The 26,641-nt window shown below is 36.1% G+C and overlaps 1 protein-coding gene across 1 annotated transcript in view; it reads left to right on the top strand.

The window, feature by feature from the left end:
- TTK (TTK protein kinase) overlaps nucleotides 1-26,641 on the top strand; it is a 41,131-nt gene that overhangs the window by 11,946 nt on the left and 2,544 nt on the right. Inside the window, exons 11-20 of the mRNA XM_037142883.2 lie at nucleotides 4,881-5,029; nucleotides 11,179-11,312; nucleotides 12,464-12,620; nucleotides 16,077-16,169; nucleotides 18,016-18,173; nucleotides 18,307-18,458; nucleotides 21,480-21,604; nucleotides 22,985-23,065; nucleotides 25,064-25,240; nucleotides 26,542-26,626. Of these exons, the coding sequence (XP_036998778.2) occupies nucleotides 4,881-5,029; nucleotides 11,179-11,312; nucleotides 12,464-12,620; nucleotides 16,077-16,169; nucleotides 18,016-18,173; nucleotides 18,307-18,458; nucleotides 21,480-21,604; nucleotides 22,985-23,065; nucleotides 25,064-25,240; nucleotides 26,542-26,626 (1,311 nt within the window). The remainder of the gene's footprint in view (nucleotides 1-4,880; nucleotides 5,030-11,178; nucleotides 11,313-12,463; nucleotides 12,621-16,076; nucleotides 16,170-18,015; nucleotides 18,174-18,306; nucleotides 18,459-21,479; nucleotides 21,605-22,984; nucleotides 23,066-25,063; nucleotides 25,241-26,541; nucleotides 26,627-26,641) is intronic.

The raw sequence follows: 26,641 nt of genomic DNA, 5'->3' as shown, positions 1-26,641 counted from the left end.
AACCTCAAACAGCTGGCTTAAATTTTTTATTTTAGATGTCAGAGTACCATTAAAGATTTTTGAGCAGGGTCAATTAAATGGATGATCATTGTCCAAACACAGGTTGTTAGATTGGATGTATTTTTTTTTTCATGGACTGAGGAGGGGTACTGGGACAAAACTAGGCTTGCTCTGGATTCATTTGGGTTTATCCCAGACTTGCCTGGTTTAGCCCTGAAAGTCCCATGTGTCAGGAAAGCCCTCAGTCCCCAGCAAACTGAGATGGTTGTCATCCTACAATAGTCTTTTTGCTATTGTTTTGATTGGGAATAGATCCTTAATCCTAGTATTTGGGAAAAACTGTTCGATTTTATACTTTCATGGCATCTACTATAAACTCATGTGATTAAGTACTAATCTGACACCTCATTTAATGTTTTAAAATGAAGACATACTGATAATACTTATTGTATAGTAAAACTTCTAATTATAAAAATTGCCCAAGTCATAAGAGTATAGACAATGCAATGTTTCATTCATACTTATTTCTGTGTAATGTATTCAAAGGGTGATGTTGCTGGGTCACCAGATGTGTATACGTTTACCTTTAGTAGAGTGCCCAGCAATGTCCCAGAGTGGGTGGACCTTTGACCAGCAGTTACTTATATTGCACTTGCTACATATTCTTCAGTCGTTTTATTATTGGGTTTTAGTTTTAGATGTTCTGATGCTGCTAAATATTATCTCTTTGTGGTTTTAATTTGCATTTCCTTGATGTCTGATGATGTTGAACATCTTTTTGATTGTTTATTGGTTATTTGGATATCCTCTTGTGAAGCATGTGTTGGAGTCTGTTGCCAGTTTTTCTGTTGGTTTTTTTCTTATTGATTTTTAGGAGATATTATATCATTTAAATACAGATCCTTCTGTTGGATGTATATATTACAAGTGACTTCTCCCGTTATGTGGTGAAGACTTTTGATGAAAAGAAGTTCATAATTATTATGCATTTTATTATTCTTTTCTTTTGGAATAAATGTTTTCTATGTCTTTAAACAAATCTTTTCTTTCTCTAAGATCATAAATTTTATGGAAGATCAAATGTCAAGATCCTTTTCCCCTGTGTATAGCCAGTTGATCCATTGGTGTTTGTTGAAAAGACCCTCTTTTCCCTCACTGAATTGTTGTAAATTAGGTGATTCTGTGTGTGGTGTGTGGATTTGGATTCTTCTCTGTTCCGCAGTTCTTTTTGTCTATCTGTGCTAATACTCTGCTGTTCTAATTACTGCAGTAAGTCTTCATATCTGTTGGAAAGACTTCCAGTTTCGATTCTTCATATCAGTGTAAATCTCCCAACTTTGTTCTTCAAGACTATGTTAGCTATTCTGAGCTTTTTTGATTTCCATATAAACATACAGTCTATCAGATTACATTTTTTAAAAAGATTTTGTTTATTTGTTTTAGACAGAGGGGGAGGGAGAAAGAGGGTAAGAAGTATCAATGTGTGGTTGCCTCTTGCATGCCCCATACTGCTGACCTGGCCCACAACCCAAGCATGTGCCCTGACTGGGAATCAACTGTCGACCCTTTGGTTCTCAGGCCAGCACTCAATCCACTGAGCTACACCAGCCAGGGCCAAACTACATTTTTTAAAAATGGGATTTTGATTGAGACCTAATGGGACAAGCTCATATCTTAACAGGTAAACTTTGTACTCTACTAACCTAGCATTCATTTAAGTAGTCTTTAAAATATCGAGAGCATCATTTTCTCTGTAGAGATTTTGGTTATCTTTTGCTAGAGTTATTCCTAAATATTTGACAGCTTTTGATGCTGTAATGGATGGGATCTTAAAAAAAAAGTTATATCCTTTTTTTCTTTGTTGCTGATATATACAAATACAACTGATTTTAGTTATTGATCTTAGATGCAGTGACATTATTAAATTCATTGAATAATTTTAATATTTTATCATGGATTCTTTCATGTCATTTGAAAATAATATAACATTTTTTTTCCTTCTAAGTCTTTTCATTTTCATTTCCTTTCTTTGCTGTAGTGCACTTAACATCTTAAGTATAGTGGTGAATAGAAGGGATGACATGTGGCAGTCTTTTCTCATGCCATAGTTTAGAGGGAAGTTTTCAGTATTTTACCCTTATATGATAATTGCTGTAGACTTTTGTAGCTGCTCTTTATCAAGTATCAGAAGCATGAGTTTTGCTTTATACCTAGATTATTATGAGTTTTTTGTAAGTGGGCGTTGAAATCTCAAGTTCTTCTGTGTTCATTGTGTTGATCCTATTTTTTTCAAAAAAATTTATTTTTTAGAGAGAAGAAAGGAGAGAAGGAGAGAAACATTGATGTTCACACATCAATCACTTTTCTCCTCCACACCCTCAACTGGGGACCTGGCCTGTAGCCCTGGCATGTGCCCTGACTAGGAATTGATCCCACAACCTTTTGTTTTGCAAACTGCTGCTCAACCCACTGAGCCACACCAGCCAGGACTGAGTTGGTCATATTTTTTCTTCTCTATTCTTTTATGACAAATTGATTTTCAAATAGTAAGCAAACTTTACATTTAAGAATATATACAACTTGGTCATAATTTATATTATTTTGTATATAAATTGAAAATATTTTGTTTAAGATTTTTCATCTATTGTGATAGATGGAATATTGATATTCATAGAATAGTAAATATATTGTTGAGGCTCTTGTTTTTTTGTTCTTTTTATTTAAATTGTATTTTATTGCTTATGCTGTTACAGTTGTTCCAATTTCCCCTTTTCCCTCCTCCACCTGTAAGGATCCCTTACCATTGTCCATGGGTCGTGCACATACATTCTTTGGCTATGGTATTTCCTATGCTGTACTTTATTTTACACGGCTATTCTGTTAACAACCAACCTGTACTTCTTAATCCCTTCACCTTATTCTCCCATCTGCCAACTCCCCGCCCTCTGTATCTGTGATTCCATTTCTGTTCTGTTTGTTAATATTGTTTTTTAGATTCAGTTGTTGATAGGTATATGTTTGTTGCTATTTTGTTGTTCATATTTTGGTCTTAAAGGAGATCCTTTATATTTTATATAATATTGTTTTGGTGATGCTGAACTCCTTTAGCTTTTCTTTGTCTGAAAGTTCTTTATATGTCCTTTGATTCTAAATAATAGCTTTGCTGGGAGAGTAATCTTGGTTGTAAGGCCTTGTTTTTCATCACTTTGAATATTACAAATTCCTTCTGGCCTGCAAAATTTCTTTTGAGAAATCAGCTGACAGTCTTCTGGGAGCTCCCTTATAGGTAACTAATTTCTTTTCTTTATTTTTTTGAAGGTTTTATTTTTTTATCTTTAGAGGGGAAGGGAAGGAGAGAAATATCAATGTATGGTTGCCTCTGGTGCCTTCCCTGCTGGGAACTGGCCTGCAACCCAGGCCGATGCCCTGACTGGTAATTGAACCACGGTTCTTTGGTTTGCAGGCTCGTGCTCAATCCACTGAGCTACACCAGCCGGGAATTTCTCTTTTACTTCTTTTAAAATTCTTTGTTTTGCATTTTAATTATGATGTGTCTTGGTTGGGCCTCTTTGCATCCATTATGTTTGGGACTCTGAGCTTCCTGGACTTGTATGTCTGTTACCTTCACCAAGTTAGGGAAGATTTCTGTCGTTTTTTTTCAAGTAGTTTTTCAATTTCTTGCTCTCTTCTTTTTTCAGCACTATCAGGTTGGTATGCTTGAAGTTGTTCCAGAGGCTCCTTACACTATCCTCATTTTTTTGGATTACTTTTTCTTCTTGTTTTTCTGATTGGGTATTTTTTGCTTTCTTATATTCTAAATTGCTTATTTGATTCCTGGCTTCATCCACACTTACTGTTGATTCTTTGTAAATTGTTCTTCATTTCAATTAGTGTATCCTTCATTTCTGACTGGTTCCTTTTTTATGGTTTTCACGCCCTTTTTTATGCTGTTAAAGTTCTCACTGAGTTCACTGAGCATTCTTATAGTCATGTTTTGAACCGTACATCTTGTTTCCTCATTTTGGCAGCCTCTCTGTGTTTGTTTCTATGTATGAGATAGAACTCTTGTGACTCCCTAGCTTGGAAGAGTGGCCTAATGTAGTAAGTGCCCTGTAGGGTCCAGCCTCCCTTACCTCCCAAGCTGGGGAGTGCCCACTGTGTGGGCTGTGCATACCCTGCTCTGATAGTTGAGCCTTGATTGTTGTTGGCACATCAGTGGGAGTGGCTTACCCAGGCCAGTCAGCTGTAAGGACTGGCTGTGACCACTGACCACCAACCTATGCCCACTGTGGAGGATCAGCTGTGCAGGGGCCCACGCCACACAGCAGGACTTACTTCAGCAGGGCTCTGGTGTCCGCTAAGTTCACCCTTTGACTATGTCATTTGTGGAGGTGGTCAGGTGGATGTGCTCCAATGTGGTGTGAAGCTGCCCCTCGGGTGCACAGGCTGTTGGGCCTGTTGAGACACTTTTGTTCAGGGACCCTTAAAGTAAATCGCAAGCCAGTTTATGATAAAGTATTTGATAAAAAGTAGAAGTCTGTAAAAATGGTGACTTAGCTTATCTTTATTAGTAAAACTTTATAACATGTGTTTTTTAATTTTTACTTATTTACTTGCTTTCTAGCAAAGACCAGAAAAATTTAAATTCAGAATGCTCTCCGATAATAAAACCCTAAGTGAGTACTTAAGATGGCCGTGTTGCAGGTTTGTGAAATTGGCTTGCTGTAAGCAACTTGTCAACAACTGGCCTAAAGTTTTTGGTTCCACTCTTCATTTTTAAAAGCAAAATGCTAATTGTTTGCAGCATGTTCTAGTGTTTAGGTCTAGTTTTGTTATTATAAAATATTCTTGCGTTTTAATGACAATAACAACAATTTCAGAACCTAAAGAAGATCAAGAACCAAAGGTTCCAGAAAGTAACCAGAAACAATGGCAATCTAAGAAAAGGTCAAAATGTGCAAGCCAGAACCCTGCTGCTTCTTCAGATCAATGGCAGATTCCAGAGATAACCCGAAAAGCTGATACAGAGGTAACTTTCTTTTCCTCTCATGTAACATGCCATTGTTCAAAATGTGAGGATCACGTTAAATATTTTCTTACTTTGTTAAATTCTTATGCACCATATTTAGTGGAATAGTTTACTTAATGTTTTATTATTCACTAAACAGTGTTCAGTAACAGTTATAGTTTCCGTAAGAGAGTATGTCAGGTTGAAGTCTTTTCTGTTTATTTTATTCTGTTCTATTTTCAGTAGTGTTTCTGGATTACTGGTGGACTGGTATAGGGATCAGCAAACTACAGCCTGTGGGTCAAATCTGTTTCCCAGCCTGTGTGTGCAAAATGATGTTTTATTTGAACACAAACATGCCAGTTCAATTTACTTATATCTGTGGCTACTTTCAAACTGTAACAGCAGAGTTGAGTAGTTGCAACAGAGATCAAGTCTCTAAGTCCTAAAATGTTTACTGTATTGCCCTTTATAGAAAACAGTATGCTGATCTTTGCTCTAGTGCAGTGCGTATCAAAGCATTTGACAATTTCCTGTTGTCATCCTCATGGATGGAGTAGAAAACATAAGACTAGACAATGCATGTGAACTTGTAACAGTGGCTAGGGGCCGTTTCAGAAGGAATGGTCTGGTAGACTACTGGAGAGTCATACCTATTTTAGTCCATGGCTCTACTTTTTATCACTATTTGTTTTCAGTTATGTTCTAACTCAATAGTTCTCAAATATTTGGGCCTTGAGACCCTCTTTTTTACCTACTTAATTATCGAGCTACCTAAAGAGCTTTTGTTTACATAGATTGTATTTATCTGTATTAGAAAGTAAAACCAATAATTTTTTTAAATATTTATTAATATATTAAAAACAACAATATACCCATTACATGTGAATATAGATACACTTCTATGAAAACCAAGTATTTTGTATTATTGAGGTATAATTGGTATATAACATATTAGTCTCAGGTGTACAACATAATGATTTTATATTTGTGTATATCATGAATTGATCGCCATAATAAATCTCATTAATGCTTGTCACCACATATAACTACAAAATTTTTCTATCTGGCAATGAGAACTTGAAGATATACTCACATAACAACTTTCAAATATGCAATACAGTATTATTAACTATTGTCACCAGGCTATTTGTTACATCCCCGTGACTTAATTTTTAAAGTTTTTTTTTTTTTAGGATTTTATTCATTTATCTTTAGAGGGGAAGGGAAGGAGAGAGGGAGAGAAATATCAATGGATGGTTGCCTCTCTTGTGTCCTCTGCTGGGAACTGGCCTACAACCCAGGCACGTGCCCTGACTGGGAATCAAACCGCGATCCCTTAGTTCGCAGGCCCACGCTGAATCCACTGAGCTACTCCAGCCAGGGCATAATTTTTAAAGTTTTTTTAAAAATCCTTACCTGAGGACATGCTTATTGATTATTAATTTGAGAGCGAGGGAGAGGGAGGGGGAGAGAACATCATTTGGTTGCCTCTCACATGCACCCTGATGGGGGACCAAACCCACAACCTAGGAGGTATGTGCTGTGACTGGGAATCCAACCCCTGGCCTTTTGATTTACAGGACAATGGTCCAACCAATTGAGCCATACCAGCCAGGGCTAAGATTTTACATATAAGTGATACTATGTAGTATTTATCTTTCTGTGTCTGACATATTTCATTTACCACGATGTCCTCAGGTCCATCTGTGTTGTCACAAATGTCAACATTTTATTCTTTTGGCTGAATAATACTCCATTGTGCATGTACTCCTATATTACATTTTTTTTATTCATTTATCCATCAATGGATACTTTGTGTTTTTTCCATATCTTGATCATTGTGAATAATGCTGCAGTGACCATGAACATGAGTGTGCATACTATCTTTTTAGGTTAGTGTTTCCATTTTCTTCAGATAAATACACAGAAGTGGAATTGCTGGGTCACATAGTAGATGTTTTTAATTTTTCTATATTATTTTCCACAGTGGCTGTATTCCCACTAACAGTGTACAAGGGTTACCTTTTCTCCACAAAACACTCATATTTCTTGCATTTTTGATAATAGTCATTCTAACAGGTGTGAGGAGATCTCATTGTTGTTTTTATTGCTTTTCCCTGATGATTGATGTTGAGCATCTTTTCATATGTCCATTGGTCATCTGTATGTCTTCTTTGGAAAAAAGTTTGTTCAGATCTTTTGCCCATTTTTTTAACCAGATGATGATGTTGGTGGTGGTGATGATGGTTATTTTACTCTTGAGTTTATATGAGTTTTTAAATATATATTTTGGGTGTTTGCCCTTTATCAATATATGATTTGCAAATATTTTTTTCCATTCTTTAGATTGCCCTTTCATTTTGTTGTTAGTGGACAACAAAATCCACTTTGTTTTCTGTGCAGAAACCTTTTGGTTTGTTGCAGTCTCACTTATTTTTGTTTCTGTTGTCTGCTTTTGGTGTCAGATACAAAAAATCATAACCAAGACCCATGTCAGGGAGCTTACTGCCTATGTTTTCTTTTAAAAGTTGTATGATTTCAGATCCTGCATGCAACTGTTTAATTGATTTTGAGTTAATTTTTGTGTTATGGTGTATGATAGTGGTTCACTTTCTTGTTTTTCATGTAGCTGTCTAGTTTTCCCAAGTTCATTTACTAAAGACACTCTTCCTTCCCTGTTATGTTCAGTATATTCTTGGCCCCTTTTGATGTAAATTAATTGACCATGTATTTCTGAGTTTATTTCTGTACTCTGTTGTGTTCCTGTGGTCTGTGTATGTGTATGCCATTACCATACTTTTTTTATTACAATAGCTTTGTAATATAGTTTGAAATCAGGGTTGTGATGCCTCCAGCTTTGTTCTTCTTTCTCAAGATTGTTTTGGCTGTTTGGAGTTTTTTATAGTTTTATACAAATGTCATCAGAATTTCAATAGGGATTTCATTAAATGTAGATTGGTTTGGATATTATGGGTATTTTAACAGTATTGATTTTTCAACTTAATGAGCATGCACTATCTTTATTTGTATCTTTTTCAATTTTTTCATTAGTGTCTTATAATTTTCAGTATACACTTCTATCACGTTGGTTAAATTTATTCCTAGGTATGGTATTCTTTTTTATTTAACCATAAGTGGGATTGTTTTTAATTTTTTCTGATAGATCATTATTAATTTTTAAGAAATGCAACAGATTTTTGCATATAGATTTTGTATTTTGAAACTTTACTGACTTTGTTAGTTCTAACAGCCTTTTGGTGGAATCTTTAGGGTTTTCTATATATAATACCATGTCATCTCCAAAGAGTGACTATTTTTTTCCTTTGAGTATGATGTTATCTGTGGGCTTGTCATATATGGCCTTTATTATGTTGAGTTACATTCTCTCTGAAAAATAGGTATTTTTGAAACAAAATTATAGTGAGAAGAGTGACATTGTTTTACAATTAATTTAGTGGTTGGCTTAACAGAAAACCAGATTTCTCGTATCTGCCTTTGCATTAATCTTTTACTAGCATATGTTCTATAGCCTTGAGTAAACTCCAGTGTATACTTATGAAAGAATGAAAGTGCAAAAGGCAAATAATGTCTCAGTATGTTGAGGAAGATTGTTTTAAACTCTGAGACTTCCCGAAAAGATCTTGGGACCACCCTTTTTTTGGCTTTTCCTGGATTACTCTTTGAGAACCATCAACCTACGTAAGTGATGACGTGGATAGTCAATGTTAGATGAAAAGAATCCTAACAGGTTGAATCATGGATTATATTAAACAGCATCTCTTTTTTTCTTAAACCTGTAAGTCAATAGTATAATAAAGGAACTCAAAACCATTTAATTGTCATTAGGGAAATGCACATCAAAACCACACTGAGATACTACTTTATACCCACTAACACGGCTATCATTAAAAAGAGACAATAACAAGTGTTGATGAAGATGTGGAACCCGTATATACTGTTGGTAAGAATGTAAAATGGTGCAGTCACTTGCAAAATGGTATGGCAGTTCCTCAAGAGGTTAAACACAGAATTACCATATGATCCAGAGTTCCACTCTTAGGTATATATACTCAAGGAAACAAAATATATATATTTATAAATTTTTACATGAATGTTCATAGCAGCTTTATTCATAATTACCTAAAGGTGGAAATAACCCAAATATCCATCAAGTAGAGAGTGAATAACCAAGTTGTGGTATTCTAATTTTATTATTTTTTATTTTTCAACAATAAAAAATAAGTAATTATAAATGCTATAACATGGATGAACCTTGAACACATACTAAGTGTAAGAAAAATGTTCAGAATAGGCAAATCCACGTAGATAAAAGGTAGATTAGTGGTTGCCACACAGACTGGGAGGAGTGGAGAATGGGCGTGAATGCTAATGGTTCAGAGTTTCTTTCTCTCTCTCTCCCTCCTCTCTCTCTCTCTGTAAGATTTTGTTGTTCATTTTCAGAGAAAGGGGAAGGGTAGGAGAAAGAGAGGGAGAGAAACATCAATAGGTTGCCTCTTGTTTGCCCCCAACCCAGGACCTGGCCTGTAACCCAGGCTTGTGCTGTGACCAGGAACTGAACTCTCATCCTGTTGCTTCGCGGGCCAATGCCTAACCCACTGAGGCACGCTACTTAGGGCTGGAGTTTCTTTCTAAGATAGTGAAAGTGGTCCGTAACTAAATAGTGGTGATGATTGCACATTCTTGTGAATATTAAAATCCACTTCTCAAGCGGATGTTGTTTTTGCCTCGCATCTCACCTTAGAGCTAAAAGGTCCCCATTACAGTATCGAAATTATTTCTTCTTTTGTCCTGTTCATTGCTATCATCTTTGAACATACCGTGGACTCCCTATTAATTCCTTGAAGATATTAGGCTGTGGATCACTTCTATCTACTTCAAACCAACAACTATCATCTTTTTTTGTTGTTGGTTTCATAGCCTTATCTATCATTAGTCCTATACCTGGCTCCCAAATTTATAACTTCTTTCTCCCTTATGACCATTCTCTTAATTTCACCTTAGCTATCCATTTCTGTATCCTTAATTCTAATCTCCAAAATCCCAAATGCAAACATCCCACTCCATGACAATAATATTTACATTTTCCCTGCCTTACATCTTACATCAGTTGTTCAGTACCATGCTGACTATTTTTCCAAATATATATGTGAGGAAATCTTAAATGACATGGAATATTTATCCAGGAAAAGAGATACAGTGACCATGCCTGCTAACTTGGAAACTTAAAGGACAGAAATGTAGAAAGTAGAAGAGATTTATACATTGTGGCTCTCAAGAGCATAATGTGGACAAGTAGGTTAAAAATTACAATAGAGAAAGTGATTTAATCTAAACTTCTGTGAAACCTTTCTAATAATGAAAGCTGTCCCCAAATTGTAGCGGACCTCCTTAGGCAGTAGTGAGTGTGCAGTTACTAATTAATTATATTCAAACAAAATGTGATTATTTGGTTGAGATACATTAGAATAGGGGTTGGAAATCTTAAAAAAGCAGACCAGGTGGTCACTGTTGTTATTCCCCAACTCTGCCATTATAGCATGAAAACAGCCTTAGACAATATGTAAACAAGTAGACATAGCTGTGTTCCATTAAAACTGTATTTACAAAGACACGTGGCAGGCCAGATTCAGCCCTCAGGCTGTAATTTGCCCATGATCTCTTCTGTAGAGGATGTTCATTTATCATGCTTTGGGACTGATATGAGATAAATTCCACATGTCTCTTACTAGGGAGAACACTAGATAAGTATTTGCTGTGTCAAATTTGCTAAATAATTAGTATTTGGCCATTTTGCCCTCACATATAAAGTAGGGAGTGATTTCATTGATTAGAAAGACACTGGTTTTTAGAAGACTAGCAGGGTACTTAATTAGATTGTAAAATCTCAGTGCTGCTTACAATAGACTTGTCGGGAAAGGGTATTAGACCCTGTTTTGTTAAAGCTGTGCTGTGTAACTACCCTCTACTTGTGATCCCTTTGAGCAAAATATATCAGGCTTCGAAATTTAGAGTGAAAAATCTATATTACAAAGTTATTGAAAGCCTGGAATACATGTGTTTATTTACTCTAGCGTGTTTTTTGGTATTTCATGTTTTTATTATTTTATTTTAGAGGTGATTTTTTTCTTTTCATTTTGGTTTAACAGAAACAAACCACCTTTGAGCAACCTGCCTGTTTAGTTTCAAAGCAGTCACCGCCTTTGTCAGTACCAAAATGGATTGACCGAAAATCTGCTTGTGAAACACCCAGCAGCAGGGCTTTAGAAGATTACATGAGCTGGTAAAATTACTTTTGGCTGTTAGTTTGGTACAGTAGAAATAACATGGGTGTTGGGGCCAAAAAGATCTGGAGTTGAATCTTGCTCTCTTACTTTAAAGACTCTTTAAATTCATATTATTTTTCTCAGCATCAGTTTTTTCATCTATGAAAGGGGAGGGGAAGGTGGCTGCATTATACTTTTAAGGATGTTGTGCAAGCCTTGGTCATATTGTAGCCTGTACCTACAACCTATAACTACTCTAAGTATGCAGAACTTGACAATTACCCATTGCCACATGGATACTTCTCTAATTGAGAGATTTGAAGGTTACATTCTTAGAGCAGCAGATAAAGGGTGGGTGCATTTTATAGCAAAGGAGGTGTTAATTGGAATGTGATTGTTTCTGAAAGAGGTGGGTTGTGCAGGTCACATAGTTCTGAGAGTGTTCAAAGCTATAGGTCTTGCTGGATGGGAATGAAGGATGAGTGAAGAAATTGGATGGTCAGTTCTGACTTTAGAAAACACGAGCTATTATTACAAAGGCAAATTAGTGATATTCAAAGAAAGAAAATAAAGGAATGTGACACATCTTATTCTTAAATTAGTGGCTGTATGTTAATATATTTTTTTAGTGTTTTACAGAATAATTTAAGTCCATGGTGCCTAGGTACTGAAAGAAAAATAGTGAGAATAAGGCAAGCAAAGCACAAATGTGAACTGAATGGCCTTAAGCTTAAAGGCCAAACTTCTCTGATGTAATTGGCTTTCAGATATTTATAGCAAGCTATTGTAGAACATTATTGTTAAAAAGCACCCATAACATCTATGATTAGCCATAGGCTGAACTTTACCTTGGCTAAATTTTTATAAAATAACTCCAACCTAATATTTTCAGCACCATTCTTATTCATTTTACAACAAGATTTTTTTTTGTTTTTGTTTTTTTTTTTGGTCTGGGGACAAAAATTACTTCAGAAAAAATTCCCCCAAAATAAAATTGTCATGGTATATCTAGAATACATAATTCAGCTATATTATGAAAACCGACTTTGATTCTGTTTGATATAACACATTCAAAGTATATATTCACTTATTAAAATTACACAAAAAATGAGTCAGAATTTTGTTTTTAAAATTTTAATGTATTAAATTTTAAAAATATATTTCTTAGCTTTAGGACTCCAGTTATGAAAAACGACTTTCCACCAGCTTGTCAGTTGTCAACACCTTACGGACAGCCTGCCTACTTCCAGCAGCAGCCGCAGCAGCCGCAGCAGCCGCAGCCGCTGCAGCCGCAAATACCCATTACTCCACTTCAGAACTTACAGGTTTGATAAGCTTTGTCTATGATGGTATAAGTTACAGTGTGGTCAGTTTCAAAGATTTTATTTTTACAGCATCTAGTTGTTAGGAAAAGTCTTAAGGACTTGTCGATTCTTAGTCTCATTAAGCAAAATTCATTTCTGATAACCTTCTGAGCTCAAGAAGTTAGATCATGAAGAGGCTAATGAAGTTTGGGTTTTTGTTTTTCTTTTTTTTTCCCATTACCTAGGCCAAAGGTCCAGTTTGAATTACTAGATAAAATTTCTCTTGTAATCTAGGTTTTTATTTCATTTAACTAATTGAGCCAGCTGTTTGTCAGCAGCCTGGTTTCATTGGCTACTTACTATACAAGTACATTTTCAAGGGGACGAGAATAGCAATATGAGATATTATTAGAATATATTATAAAGTACTGTATTTTGCCATGTATAATGCACTCCCCTGTATGCACACCTACATTTTTGGCCCAAACTTTTGGGGGGAAACTCTTTCATTTTAATTTTTTAATGCCATTCTTTATTTACATTTAGATGCTTGTTTTTTTGTATTGTAAAGGAATTTTAATTTTAGTTTTTGAACATATTGTGGTATAAGAAATTTTATGTAACAAATAATTATAAAACACAAGAATAGATACAAGGTATTTCACTACCCATGTATAATGCACACACATCCTTATTTTTCCCTCAAAAATTTAGGGAAAAAATGCTCATTATATGCAGCGAAATATGGTAATAATTATAAAATAAGAAAAAAATTTTTGCTGGTGAAACAATTTCATTGCCATCTAGAGAAAAATGAATTTAGACACTCTACTGATATCAGTACTAAAACTAATTTTTAGTAACTATCTCAGAAGCATCTTAATACTGGTAGGAAGTATGGGTTTAAAGGGTGACTGTCTAGCCTTGAATCTTAGCCACACTACTTACCATCTATTCAACCTTCTGCAAGTTACTCAAACTTTCTGTGCCTGTTTCATCATCTGTAAAATGGGGGTAATTGTAGGGAACCACTTCGCCAGACGTGGAAATGTGGCCCAGCACCCACGTGGAAAAACAGTGGGGGGGCAAGTCGGCACATAGGACCACGCCCGTGAAGAAGTTCTTTCATGGAAATTACACCTAGGCCTGCACTATACCTAGACTGCGTTGTGACTTGCTCTTGCTAAAACTCTCTCACCCTGAGTTCAGGCACAAGCCCTTGCTGCATATCTTTAAAGTAACTTCATGAAGTCTGTGCTAATTCTCCCAAGGATTAAAGTATAAACAGACCTGTTACTCTTATCATTCCTTTGCATTTGCAGTATTTTTCAACGGACTGAATTTATGAGTTTGGGTCATGTCAGCCCTTGGGTGCCTTCATGTCTTAATCCTTATTTGTGCTTTATGATATATATATATATATATATATATATATATATATATATATATATATATATATATATATATATATTGTTGTTTTCTTAAGATTGCATTTGAGAACAGCAAATCATAGGTTTCATAGGCCTAACAGCTACAGTTGATTTAAAAAACAAAAAAGGGGGAGATGTTGGGAACCACACTGTCTGGTTTCAGAAGCTGTAAGCCCTTATGGCTAAGAGTGAGTGAGCCAGCTTCAGACCATAAGCCACTAAGGAGACAAAGTTTATCCCCCTGGCAGGAGTGCCACTCCTGCTCCTTTTATTTCGCCCATAACTGGCCCCCGACACTTTATTGGTTAGCCATTGATGGGTAAGATTCCCCAAGGGGGGGACGACTGAAAACAGGCACAATTATGTGGAAGCCCCAGGGAAGGACTTGGGGGGGGGGGCTATGGAGAAAGCCGGTGATGGACCCTCACCCCTTGGCTTTGACATAGCCTGAGTCCTCATTCTGTCTGCAGGAAGTCTCCTAATCTCTTGGCCGCCTTACTTCCTCTGCCTGACTTAAGCTCGAAACAATGCTTTAAGCCTGAAACACCACCAGTGGTGGGTGCTGCCCTGTGCTGGAAAGGGTGGGTTCCTTACGGCTATCAGACCTAAGAAAGAATATGTAAAATCCTGTAAAACATGTTTTGTCAGGAGGAAAAAGTCCTGGTCAGTGTCAGGAGGAAACTGAAAAGAAGCCAGGGCATGGCTGGAGCTTAGGAAGGGATAAGGGGGTGGGGGTGGGGGGCAGTGGATCCTTAGGGTCCTGCTGTTTACCACACCACCAGAGAGATGGGAAGCTGTTGGAACTGGCTGGAGCAGGGAAGGGAAGGGAAGTTATTTGCATTTTGAAACAAATACTCTGATGACAGTGAGGAGGATGGACCAAAGAGAAAGTGGGATGTTATCTGGATAGGAAACTGAACTTCACATTAATATTTTAAGTTAGAAATAAGTCAGAATTACTTTATTTTTCAAAAACAAAAACAAAACAAGTTAGCAGTTAGGGGGAAATAAAATTGAACCATTTTCTTCCCTCTGAGAAAATTTTCAGTTTAAGTATGAGAGGAAGCTCCAAAAGAAGTAGGGTAAAGAGGATAGTGAAGAATTTTGATAAAAATAACAAATAACAATCTAATGAAAGACAACAAGCAACGGTATTTCAAAAGCAAATACTTTCTTACAGAATACAAATTATCATGACTCAAAGGTCTCTTTCAACCCCAAAAGATAAGAAATTAGAATTCTTATCTTTTATATTAATGTGGAAGGAGATTACATAAGAGAGATTGTACCACTTGGGATCTAACGCAGGACTTAGTTAAATTGAGATTTATTTAGACCCTATTTTGACTTGGTTAGTCAGCTAATCAGGTACTCTTTGTGTCTTCAGCTTCCTTGTCAGCTCAGAAAACGTCCTCTCACATCACTCCATCTGTTCAAAGCTTTTGTACGTCCCCAGGGAGCTCTGGCAGAAGGGAAGGGAAGGGGGGGGGCAGTAGATTAGATCGGCTGAAAGTTTGCTCCGGAGGGTGCTGAAGTTCAAATTGAGTACCTCGAAACTCCTTCAACAAAAAGGTGGCATTTCTGAAATTTGCATTTGTCAGATTGACTTTGGAGCTCCTAGCACCTTAGCACACTGCTTCCTTTACAGCTTAACGCTAGATGAAAAAATCTGTGTATTTATTTTTGTATGTATGTAAGTCAAGAGGTTTATGTAAGGAAAAGGTGATAGATAAGATATAAATGATAACTTATGAGTTTGTAGGTTGAACATTAAGTGGTTCCCTGCTCCTCCCCTTTACATCTTATTTTCATGTATTTAAGAAGAAAAGATAAGTTAGAGGAGGAGAACTTGGAATTTTGTATAACAATTTAATAAGTTTATTTCCTGGACTAGGGTATCTAAATTCTTTTAAATAATTGTGACTAATATCTAATTATCTAATATTTAAGACAATTTCAAAATTGGAAGTATTTTACTATATTAAATGCAAGCTATTTTCTCAGGCATTTTCCTTGAACCTTTGACTCTTTACATATTTAAATTTAGATTTCCTCATCCTCTTCAACAAGTGAATGCATTTTAGTTAAAGGAAGAATTTACTCCATTTTGAAGCAGATAGGAAGTGGAGGTTCAAGTAAGGTAAGTATCTACCCCCAAAATTTGAAAACATTTATTAGCAAAGTTATGTGTATCTTAAATATTTAGGAAATGAATAAAAATATTTTAAGCTCTTCTTTCTTTGTCTTTTAACAATTTTGGTCTCTTTGTTTCCTCATTTATAGGGGCCCACATTGCCCTTGAGACAAAAAATCCTTCTCATCCCTGGCTCCCATTTCCTTCTCCCAACAAGTGACAGGTCTCTTTAGAGACCTGCTCTTAATTCCAGTTCCCTGCTCTTCTCCCCAGATTTTTTCTCTAAATAACATTAGCACCGACTTAGGAGGGGTGCTACTGAAGACATTTATTGTGTTAGAATAGTAGATAACTCAGTTCTTTGGGATTTGTAAGGCTGTTTATGTAAAATAGCTTTATACTATTTTAAAATTCCTTTTATTTTTTCCTTGCTATTTTTTGCTGTCTCTTGCCATATCATTATTTTATGCCCCTCACCCTCTGATGGCCTGTGTGTGCAAGTAAACCATGTATGTGCAAATACTTTGTTAGAATTTTGCATTTGTGTTTTTTTTAAGTCACTAAGCTGTACCTGACAGCCTGAGATACACTTTGGCTTGCCAGTTCCTGCTGGATAGTCAAAGTTAAATGGCTTTAAATAAGTGATGTTTACTTCATTGTGTCAAAAGGAGTAAATGAATGTAATTTTCCTTGCTTACGTTGGCACTTTGTATTTTGAATTATTGCCTTTTAGAAGCCCCATTCCTGTTGCATGTTTGCCGAGGGTTCAACACAGTAGCAGTGTTTTCTACTTAAAAAAAATTATGTGTTGATTTTTAGAGAGAAAGAAACATTGATTTGTTTTCCCACTTATGTATTCATCCATTAGTTGTTTGGTGTATGGTCCCTGACCAGAGATTGAACCTGCATTGTTGGCATATCTGGACAACTCTCTAGCCAACTGAGCTACCTGACTAGAGCTAATTTTTCATATATATTATCTGCCCTACCAACATTGCTCAGAAATTGACTGTCCAGCCAGAGCACCTGGACCTCAGAGATCCTGACAACATGTCTATAACATCTTGTTTCTGTATACTTGACTTTGAAAATTAGACCTGATCTATTTTTTCAACTGAATATACTGATAGCTTACAATTAGTACCATGAATAGCAATTCTTGAATGATATTAGTTTATTTTTCTGTATGCATTTGCTTTGTTCTCGTAATTTTAAATATTTCCTAACACATGAATGAAATTGTTAACTCCAGGCACAATGGTAAAAACACCCTATGTGAAATTTATTATAGCCCTTAGTCTTTACATTTCTCAGTGTTGTCTTTTTAGGTTATTTCCCTAGTTAAGCATTCAACAGAGTGTTATGACATGAAATTTAAATTACCTTTCTAATATGTTGATATGGAAACTTTCTAGGGATTGTCTTTGAGTTAGTGAATTACCTTTGTCATAGGTAATTGAGAGTGGACTATTACTCTCCTAACAGTTTTTTCTATTCTCAGAATAAACCCAGACATTTTATTTATTTTTTAAAGATTTTATTTATTTATATTTAGAGATAAGGGAAGGAAAGAAGGGACAGAAACATCAGTATGCGAGAGATACATCAGTTGGTTGCCTCTTGCACACTCCTAACTGGGAACCTGGCCCATGTGACCCAGGCTTGTGCCCCAATTGGGAATCAAACCAGTGACCCTTGGGTGTGCAGACCAGCACTCAATCCTGAGCCACACCAGCCAAGGCAGCCTAGACATTGTAAATTATTTATATCAGTATTCCTTAACCTGTGTTAAGGAATAAATTCAATGTTGTATTAGCACATTCTAAACTTTTTCTTTTGTCTTACTATATAGGTGTTTCAAGTGTTGAATGAAAAGAAACAGATACATGCTATAAAGTATGTTAACTTAGAAGAAGCAGATAGCCAGACAGTTGAGAGTTACCGGAATGAAATTGCTTATTTGAATAAACTACAACAACACAGTGATAAGATCATTCGACTCTATGATTAGTAAGAATTTTTTTTAACTTAAAAAGAAAACTTTTTTTTACTGTAATTCTTGAGATAAATATCTAGTAGATCTTAAGAGTATAACCTAAGCATTTATTGTTTTGTTGTTTTATTTGTTTCTTTTTAATGTCAGTGAAATCACAGACCACTACATTTACATGGTAATGGAGTGTGGGAATATTGATCTTAATAGTTGGCTTAAAAAGAAAAAATCCATTGACCCATGGGAACGCAAGAGTTACTGGAAAAATATGTTGGAGGCAGTTCACACGATTCATCAACATGGTATTTAAAATCTCTTGCTATGTAATGTTTAAATATCCATTAATAATGTCACTTTAGAGACATACATTCATAATTTTAAGTTATTGGTTATTGGCAATTTTAGACTAAACTAAATATTTTAGAAGTTTATTTAAAGGAACAAAACCACTTCTTTAAAACACTGTCAACCAAATAGTAGGGCATGAACTCAAGTCCTACATCCATGATGAATAAATAAATGCAAAGTGTATCTTTATCAGAATTAACAGTCATAATCCTAGGTCTCCAAATACCTGGATTACAGCAAATCTGAGACTTTGTGATTCAGACAGCCTAAAAATCTGAGATGTTTATTTCATTTATTCTAGTCCTTCTATACTGTGTGCCTTGTGTGGGAGTTGTTTTTTTATTGTTGTTTCGGGTTTTTTTTAATAATTATTTTATTGTTCAATCACAGTAAATAATTTTTTTCACTTTTTAAAATATATACTTTATTGATTATGCCATTACAGTTGTTCTATTTCCCCCTTCATTCCCCTCCACCCTACATACCCCTCCTCCACCTTTCCCCCCCTTTAGTTTATGACCACGTGTCTCAAGTTCTTTAGATTCTATATTTCCCATACTATTCTTGTCCTCCCCCCCATCTATTTTCTACCTACCATCTATGCTACTTATTCTCTGTACCTTCTCCCCCCTTCTCCTCCTCCCACTCCCCTGTTGCTAACCCTCCATGTGATCTTCATTTCTATGGTTCTGCTCCTGATCTAGCTGTCCTCTTAGATTGCTTTTGTTTTAGGTGTGGTTGTTAATAACTGTGAGTTTGCTGTCCTTTCATTGTTCATATTTTTTATCTTTTTCTTAGATAAGTCCATTTAGCATTTCATATAATGAGGGCTTGATGAACTCCTTGAATTTGACCTTATCTGGGAAGCACTTTATCTGCCCTTCCATTCTAAATTAAAGCTTTGCTGGATAGATCGATCTTGGATGTAGGTCTTTGGATTTCATGACTTGGAATACTTCTTTCCAGCCCCTTCTTGCCTGTAAGGTCTCTTTTGAGAAATCAGCTAACAGTCTGATGGGAACTCCTTTGTAGGTGACTGTCCCCTTATCTCTTGCTGCTTCTAGGATTCTCTCCTTCATTGTAATCTTGGCTAATATAATTATGATGCTCCTTGATGTGTTCCTTCTTGGGTCCAACTTCTTTGGGACTCTCTGAGCTTCCTGGATTTCCTGGAAGTCTATTTCCTTTGCCGGGTTGGGGAAGTTTTCCTTATTATTTGTTCAAATAAGTTTTCCACTTGCTCCTGCTCTTTCCCTCTGGTACCCCTATAATTTGGATGTTGGAACCTTTAAAGATGTCCTGGAGGTTCCTAAGCCTCTCCTCATTTTTTTGAATTCTTGTTTCTTCATTCTTTTCTGTTTGGTCATTTTTTCCTTCCTTCTGGTCTGCTCCCTTGATTTGAGTCCCAGTTTCCTTTCCATTACTATTGGTTTCCTGTGCATTTCCCTTCATTTCAATTAGTTTAGCCTTCATATGTCCCTCTAATTTGTGACTAAAATCAACCAGTTCTGTGAGCATCCTGATCACCAGTGTTTTGGACTGTGCATCTGATAGGTTGGCTATCTCTTGGTCATTTAAAAGTATTTGTCTCTGGGTCTTTGAGCTGTTCTTGAGCCATAACGTTTTGGTCTGTTTGCACCTGTTACGTATGAGGGGCGGAGCCGTAGGTATTCACAAGGGTAGGGTGACACCATATGTGGGCGCGGGGTCAGAGAGGAGCAATGGCGTTTGTTCTACTATCTCTCAGATTTCTGTCCCCTCTGCTGCTTCCTGCAAGCAAACCAGGCCCCCCTGGTGCTGGCTCCCGGGCGTGTGGGCCTGTGCACCCTCCAGGACCCGGTGGGTCTCTCCAACAAACTCTCTGTGAGCCTGGGAGCTTCTCCCGGCACCTCAACCCCCGGAAAGTTTTTCCAGTTGGTGCTTTCAGGCTTTAATTCCCGTCACTGGGGCCCTAGCCTGAGCTGTCTGTCTCACTGCTCACTCCTTCACCCAGTTTATTTGGTTTATCTGCATACGCGAATGTGTGACCGTGGTCAGCCAGCTGCCTTGCGCCCTCACTGGGTCCGCCTGTTGCCACCCCATGCCTGGGATCTGCCAACTGCTGCTTGGGCTCCTGGGTCAGTCCCGCCGATTTTTTTCTGCGCGACCCCCCTCCGCCAGACGCTGACTCTGCCCCTCTTACTGGTCTGGATGAATGAATGGTTCATTGTTGCCGGACTTCCGTACAGTTCAATTTTCTGTTTTGGCTCATTTTTGATACTAAAACTTTGTCATCTTTAAACTTGGTTGTGTGAGGAGGCACAGTGTTTCCACCTCTGCCTCCATCTTGGGCGGAAGTGCTTTCGTTTTGGTTTTTAACTGTTAGCCCTACCTTCTGGTTTGTTTTTCACTTTACTTGGACTTGGTTGTTGTTAGGGCTTTTTGCCTTTACCTTATGTTTTTTAAAAAACTGTTATCCTGGGTAATTTTAATTTGTCTCTTCGCATCTTCCTTCTAGAAATTAAAGAGAATTCACCAGTGATGAAGATCAGGCTGTAGAGATGGAGGCATTGGGAGCATTAGGGTCTTACTGTCTGCGGTGTAATTTAAAGTGCTCTCTAAGGGGTGGAGAATTACAGTGATTAAGCTAAATGCTGATGCCAGACTGCCTGAGTTCACTCATGGCAAGGTCACTGAGGCTCTGCAACATTGAACAGATTATTTAAACTCTTTGCCTTCGTTTCCTTACCTAAAAATGGGGATAATAATAATAATAATCGCCTCAGCACTTACAGATTAAATGATTCAATACAAGCAACAAACTTAGAATAGTCCTGGCACATGGCAGGTGCTATATCTTTCTTTGTAGGATATAATTAAAATAAATAATTTGATTGACTAATGAAATGAATCAACCCAGCCTATAGATTGTGAAAATTTTTGTACTTAGAATGTCTTATATTGTGTAATATTACAAAGGATTTTTTATTTTGAAGGTATTGTTCACAGTGATCTGAAACCCGCTAATTTTCTAATAGTTGATGGAATGCTAAAGCTAATTGATTTTGGGATTGCAAACCAACTGCAACCAGATACAACAAGTATTATTAAGGATTCCCAGGTGAGACTTGATGAATAGTTGGTTACCACCCAGTAGAGGTCAGTTCCTTTTCACTTGTGAATTATTAATTTTCTAATGGGGATTTTCTTTTTACCTGCCACATTCTTCAAGGGATTCAGCGCCTTTTTATAAGACTAGAACTATAAAAATATCAAAGCCATGATTGATACAATTTGTATAGAAAATCAAGATCTGATGGAAATATATCCATCGATTTTGAGTGGTTTTCCTGTAGTCGAGGTAGAGAAGCAGTAATACCTGTCTTGGAAATCATCTTTGTCATGGTCTAAAATTCACCTGAAACATGGTCTCAGAGTTTCCTGGTAGTAACCAAAGAGGGATTGCAGTTACGTGTTTTTTTAATGTCCATGAGGTAAAATAATCTTATTCTTCCAAGTGAAGCTTTTCTTATCGTTTACATTTGAAAAAGAAAATTCTTAAGGGGACCTTTATTCTGAAAACACAAGTTACTATACTTGACTGCATTTTTATAATAGAATATGCAATAGCAAACTTAATGAAGTTGTCCCCCAAAAAACTGAGGTGATGACACCAATGAATAACCAAAAATAATCCTGCTTAGAGCCATGATGTGTTCTGTGTATACAGATTTCTGATGTGGGTCTGCTTTAGTTCTAGGAATAAAACTAGACTTTTATAGCACAAGTAAATGAGCAGAGTGCCCTTCAAACAATTTTGTGTAACACTCACTTCTCTTTACATTAAAAATCTGACCAAATATTTATTTGTAAATTGCCTTGAAAATATCTTCTATACCAAGGCCCTCAAAATACAGTATTCCATGTTTGAAAGCAGAACTATTTATTTTAGGATAAAAATGAATGTCTTAAAAAGTTGGCTTACTTTTACTGTGAAAGCTCTTACATTATTTAGATGGTCATCCCATGTCAGTTTGGACATGGGCCCAGAGAGTTCTTAGAGAAAAGCTAGATTGTTGGTTGGTTGGTTGGTTGGTTGGTTGGTTGGTTGGTTGGTTGGTTGATTTAAAAGGGGGGAAAAAAACATTCTGAGTCTATCCCAAGACAGAAAATGAGTGATTGATCAGTTTCTTCAAAGTTAATGGACATTAATATAATTTTAGCCTGCACAGTTTTATGGTAGTTTCCCACCATAATCATAGAAGAATTTGTTCAGCATTCTGAAAGGAGTCAATATGCTGATTATGAACTTAATTTATTTTGCTGAAATTATGGAGAAAGGTGTATCTTAACATTGTTGTCAGGTGCTTGCATTTTTCAGATATATTACTGAAATCTGTAATGATCCAAGTTGCTAAGAATCTGGCATCCATGTTTTTAAAAATCTAAAGCAGAATTTAATGTTTTCATTGATTTGTGTTTTCTGTGATTTGACAAATAGGTTGGTACAGTTAATTATATGCCACCAGAAGCAATCAAAGATATGTCTTCCTCCAGAGAGAATGGGAAATCCAAATCAAAGGTACTGTAAGGGTTATTGGTCATTTATCCGACATTAATGGGGAATAGTCTGTTCTCTGAATAAACTTATCAGATGACTGAAAGTGAAACTTGTAGGCCTTTACAGAGACCTTGCCTTCTTAAGTAGACCGTCATGGGATTTAATTTTGTCCTTTATTGATTTGAAATTGTTCTTAAATATTGTGCTTTTAATGTGGTGATGCTTTACAGTGTGCTCCTACAAGCAATGCACCTAGGGTATGTTTAAGTTTTAAAATTAAAGAAAAAAATTAACACTGAATTAGCTCTGGTTTGGACACCATAAACAACATTGAATTGATAACCTTTGAGGTCTTCTCTGTTTCCTCTCTGATTCTTACATTTTATTTTTTACCAATTATTCAGTTGTGAATTCTGCATTTTCAAATACGACTCTAGTATATAATTTCTCCTGGCCTGCCACAGTCTACTTTCTCCCTTATCTTATTTGACCACTTCGTTGAGCTCTGTGTTAGCCTCATTGCCGCTCCTCATTGGGCCCGTTTTGCCTGCCACTGGTGCCTCCTGCTCCCAGGGTGATCCTCTCTCTGTGACGATCCTCTCTCTGTGATGGTGTGACCAGCTGGGTGGCGGCACACGTGGTCCAGGGCCTGCCTTTGGGTCTCAGGTCCATTGTCATTAACTGACTTTGTGATGTAACTTGCCTAGTTTCTTCATGTGTAACTTAGGCTCATGAACAGTACCTGTTTAAAAAAGGGGGGGGGGTATGAGAAAGAATGTGAAACACTTAGCACATTGTCCAGTTCAAAATAATTGATCAATAAATGTGGTTTTATTTACTAATTACATTTTTCTTCCTAGAAAATTATAGTTTCTAAATATCTTTTCAAGTAACTGGCATGAAAGTATACCATTTTATATCTATTTTGCTTCTCTTTTTCTTATATTTAGATTTGTTGTCTTTTTTTTTATTAGACTAGCCATGGTTTTGTTATTGTTAAAGAAACAGGTCTTGAATTCATTTATTAATTCTATTTTCATGTCCTCAGTAATTCTGCTTTTATCTTTATTTGTATACCTTTGAGTTTATTTTTTTTCTAGCTTCTGGATTTAAATAATTACTAATTTAATTTCAGTATACTTGCTTATAATTAATATATTAAAAGTGAATTTTACTGAGTTTTACTTTAGCTTGTATTTATAGGTTTTACTATAGTGTCTCATATTTTCATTAATTCCTAAAATTTGTCATTTCAGTTTTTAAATTGTTTTATTCATTTTTACTTTAGAATAAAATTTGTTTTAAATTACATTCAGAATTTAGAATTTCATAGTTGTCAACTCAGGGCTTTAATATATATTGGAAAATCTTAGTTCAGATGGATCACCTACTGCTATCCAGTGTGGTCTTAGTGATTCTGTGTAGAAGATAAAATTTTATCCCAACATGTGAATTTATCCCTACTATTAAAGAGCTCAAAACTCCCCCCAGTCTAACTCTGTCTCACATTGCTTTCCAGTGAATGTCTCTTGGCTCTTTGGGCCGGGATTCAAGCCCAGCTCGTCCTGGCTCTGTAGTTTCTGTTCTGTAGGATAGCTCAACGTAAATAACTTAAAAACCCATACATACTTATATATTATAAATTTATATAAAGTTTATTATAATCCAGTAACTTTGGGGAAAACAAGTACATTTAAAATTTGCAGTTTTATTTTGTAGTTTTGTATTTCATAAGCTGACAAGAATGTAATATTTTGTTTTAGTTGAAATATGTTAATTATGAATTTGTTGAAAGACTTAAAGTGAAGCTTGTTTCTTGATAAAATATAATAACTAAAAAAAGATGTTTTCTCGTGTAAACATAATCCAGTACTTACATAATAATTGAGGTTTACTTGTGATATTAAATATTAGAGTATATATGTATATGTATGTGTGTACATATAATATTCTTACAGTTAATTTTATATGAAAATAATGGCAACTTATTTCTATTTTTTGTTTGTTTGTTTTACTTAGATAAGCCCTAAAAGTGATGTTTGGTCCTTAGGATGCATTTTGTACTATATGACTTATGGAAAAACACCATTTCAGCACATAATTAATCAGATTTCTAAATTACATGCCATAATTGACCCTAATCATGAAATCGAATTTCCTGAAATTCCAGAGAAGGACCTTCAAGATGTGTTAAAGGTGACATTAATAGTACACTAGAGAAGAACAATGTGTTACATACAGTTGACCCTTAAACCACTTGGAGGTTAGGAGTGCCCGTCCTCCTCCTAGTCCAGCATCTGCATGTCAGTCCAGCATCTGCATGTCAGTTTTGACCTCCCAAGTCTTAACAAGTAATAACCTACTCTTGACAAGAACCCTGAACCATAATATAAATAGTCGGTTAACACGTTTTGTATGTTATACATATGAGGTCTGTCCAGAATGTGTCCAACTGTGTAATATGAAAAATAGAGACGTTTATTGAAGAAGATACAAGAAACATTGTACATAGGGCAGTGACTACCCAGTGTCCTTCAAAGTTAGGTACCTTGGGACCTCACACAGTTCTCCCAATTGCCATCATGTTTTCCTGAATCTCATCGATGATCTTAGATCTTTTCCCTCTCAAAGGTGATTTTAGTTTGGGGAAGACCCAGAAGTCTCAGGGCACCAAATCCAGGCTATAGTGGGGGCTGAGTCACCTGGGTGATAATGTGTTTTACCAAAATACTCTGCATGAGATGTGATGCATACACAAGCATGTTGTTGTGATGAAGCTGCCAATCACCAGTTGCCCATAGCTATTGCCTTCTGAATCATCCAAATAGTTTCTGTGGAGGAATGTTCAAGCTTAACACAAAATCTGATGCAGATTCATTGATGTACTCACTTAGTCATTTTGAATGCAAAAACCACACAGTGTACATGCTTACTCAAAGGTGTCTACTGTTCCCACTGACTAGTACAGTGAAGTCATTGTTGTACACACACACACATTCTAGTCCACTTCCTTGGCTGCCAAGTTACATTAATATCATGCAAACTGTTCTCATTATTTTAACAGTGGCTGGAGTTTTTCCTGACAGACCTCATATTAATGCTGTATTCTTACAATAAAGTAAGCTAGAGAAAAGAAAACTTTATTAAGAATCTTAAGGAACAGAAAATACATTTACAGTTTTTATTGAAAAAGTGAACCATCCATTTGAGTTCAAGGGTCAACTGTATTTGTTTGCAGAAATTATTAGAATTAACTAAGTGGGTTAGCTCCTTAACTAAGTGGCCCATTGAAAGAAATGGCTGGCTCAGCTGGGTTTTTAAGGCATGTTAAGTTCACTTTAAATGTGTTAGTTTTAAAATGAATACTTGGGGATTTTGCAAAATATGGCATGAAATAATCTCATTTCTGAGTAGGCTATCTAGAAAGCAACTTCTATAACATGATACAGTAAGAAAACCTGTTTTGTTTTGTTTTTTAATCATCTTTATTTTTGTAGTGTTGTTTAATAAGGGACCCTAGACGAAGGATTTCCATTGCTGAGCTTCTGGCACACCCATATGTTCATATTCAAACTCAACCAGGTACTTATTCAAAAA

This window comes from Artibeus jamaicensis, unplaced genomic scaffold, assembly GCF_021234435.1.
Source record: "Artibeus jamaicensis isolate MK-2021 breed Jamaican fruit bat unplaced genomic scaffold, CSHL_Jam_final contig_387, whole genome shotgun sequence".
Classification (NCBI taxonomy): Eukaryota; Metazoa; Chordata; class Mammalia; order Chiroptera; family Phyllostomidae; genus Artibeus; species Artibeus jamaicensis.
Note: the sequence above shows the minus strand (reverse complement) of the source record. Positions and strands in the feature narration are given on the sequence as shown.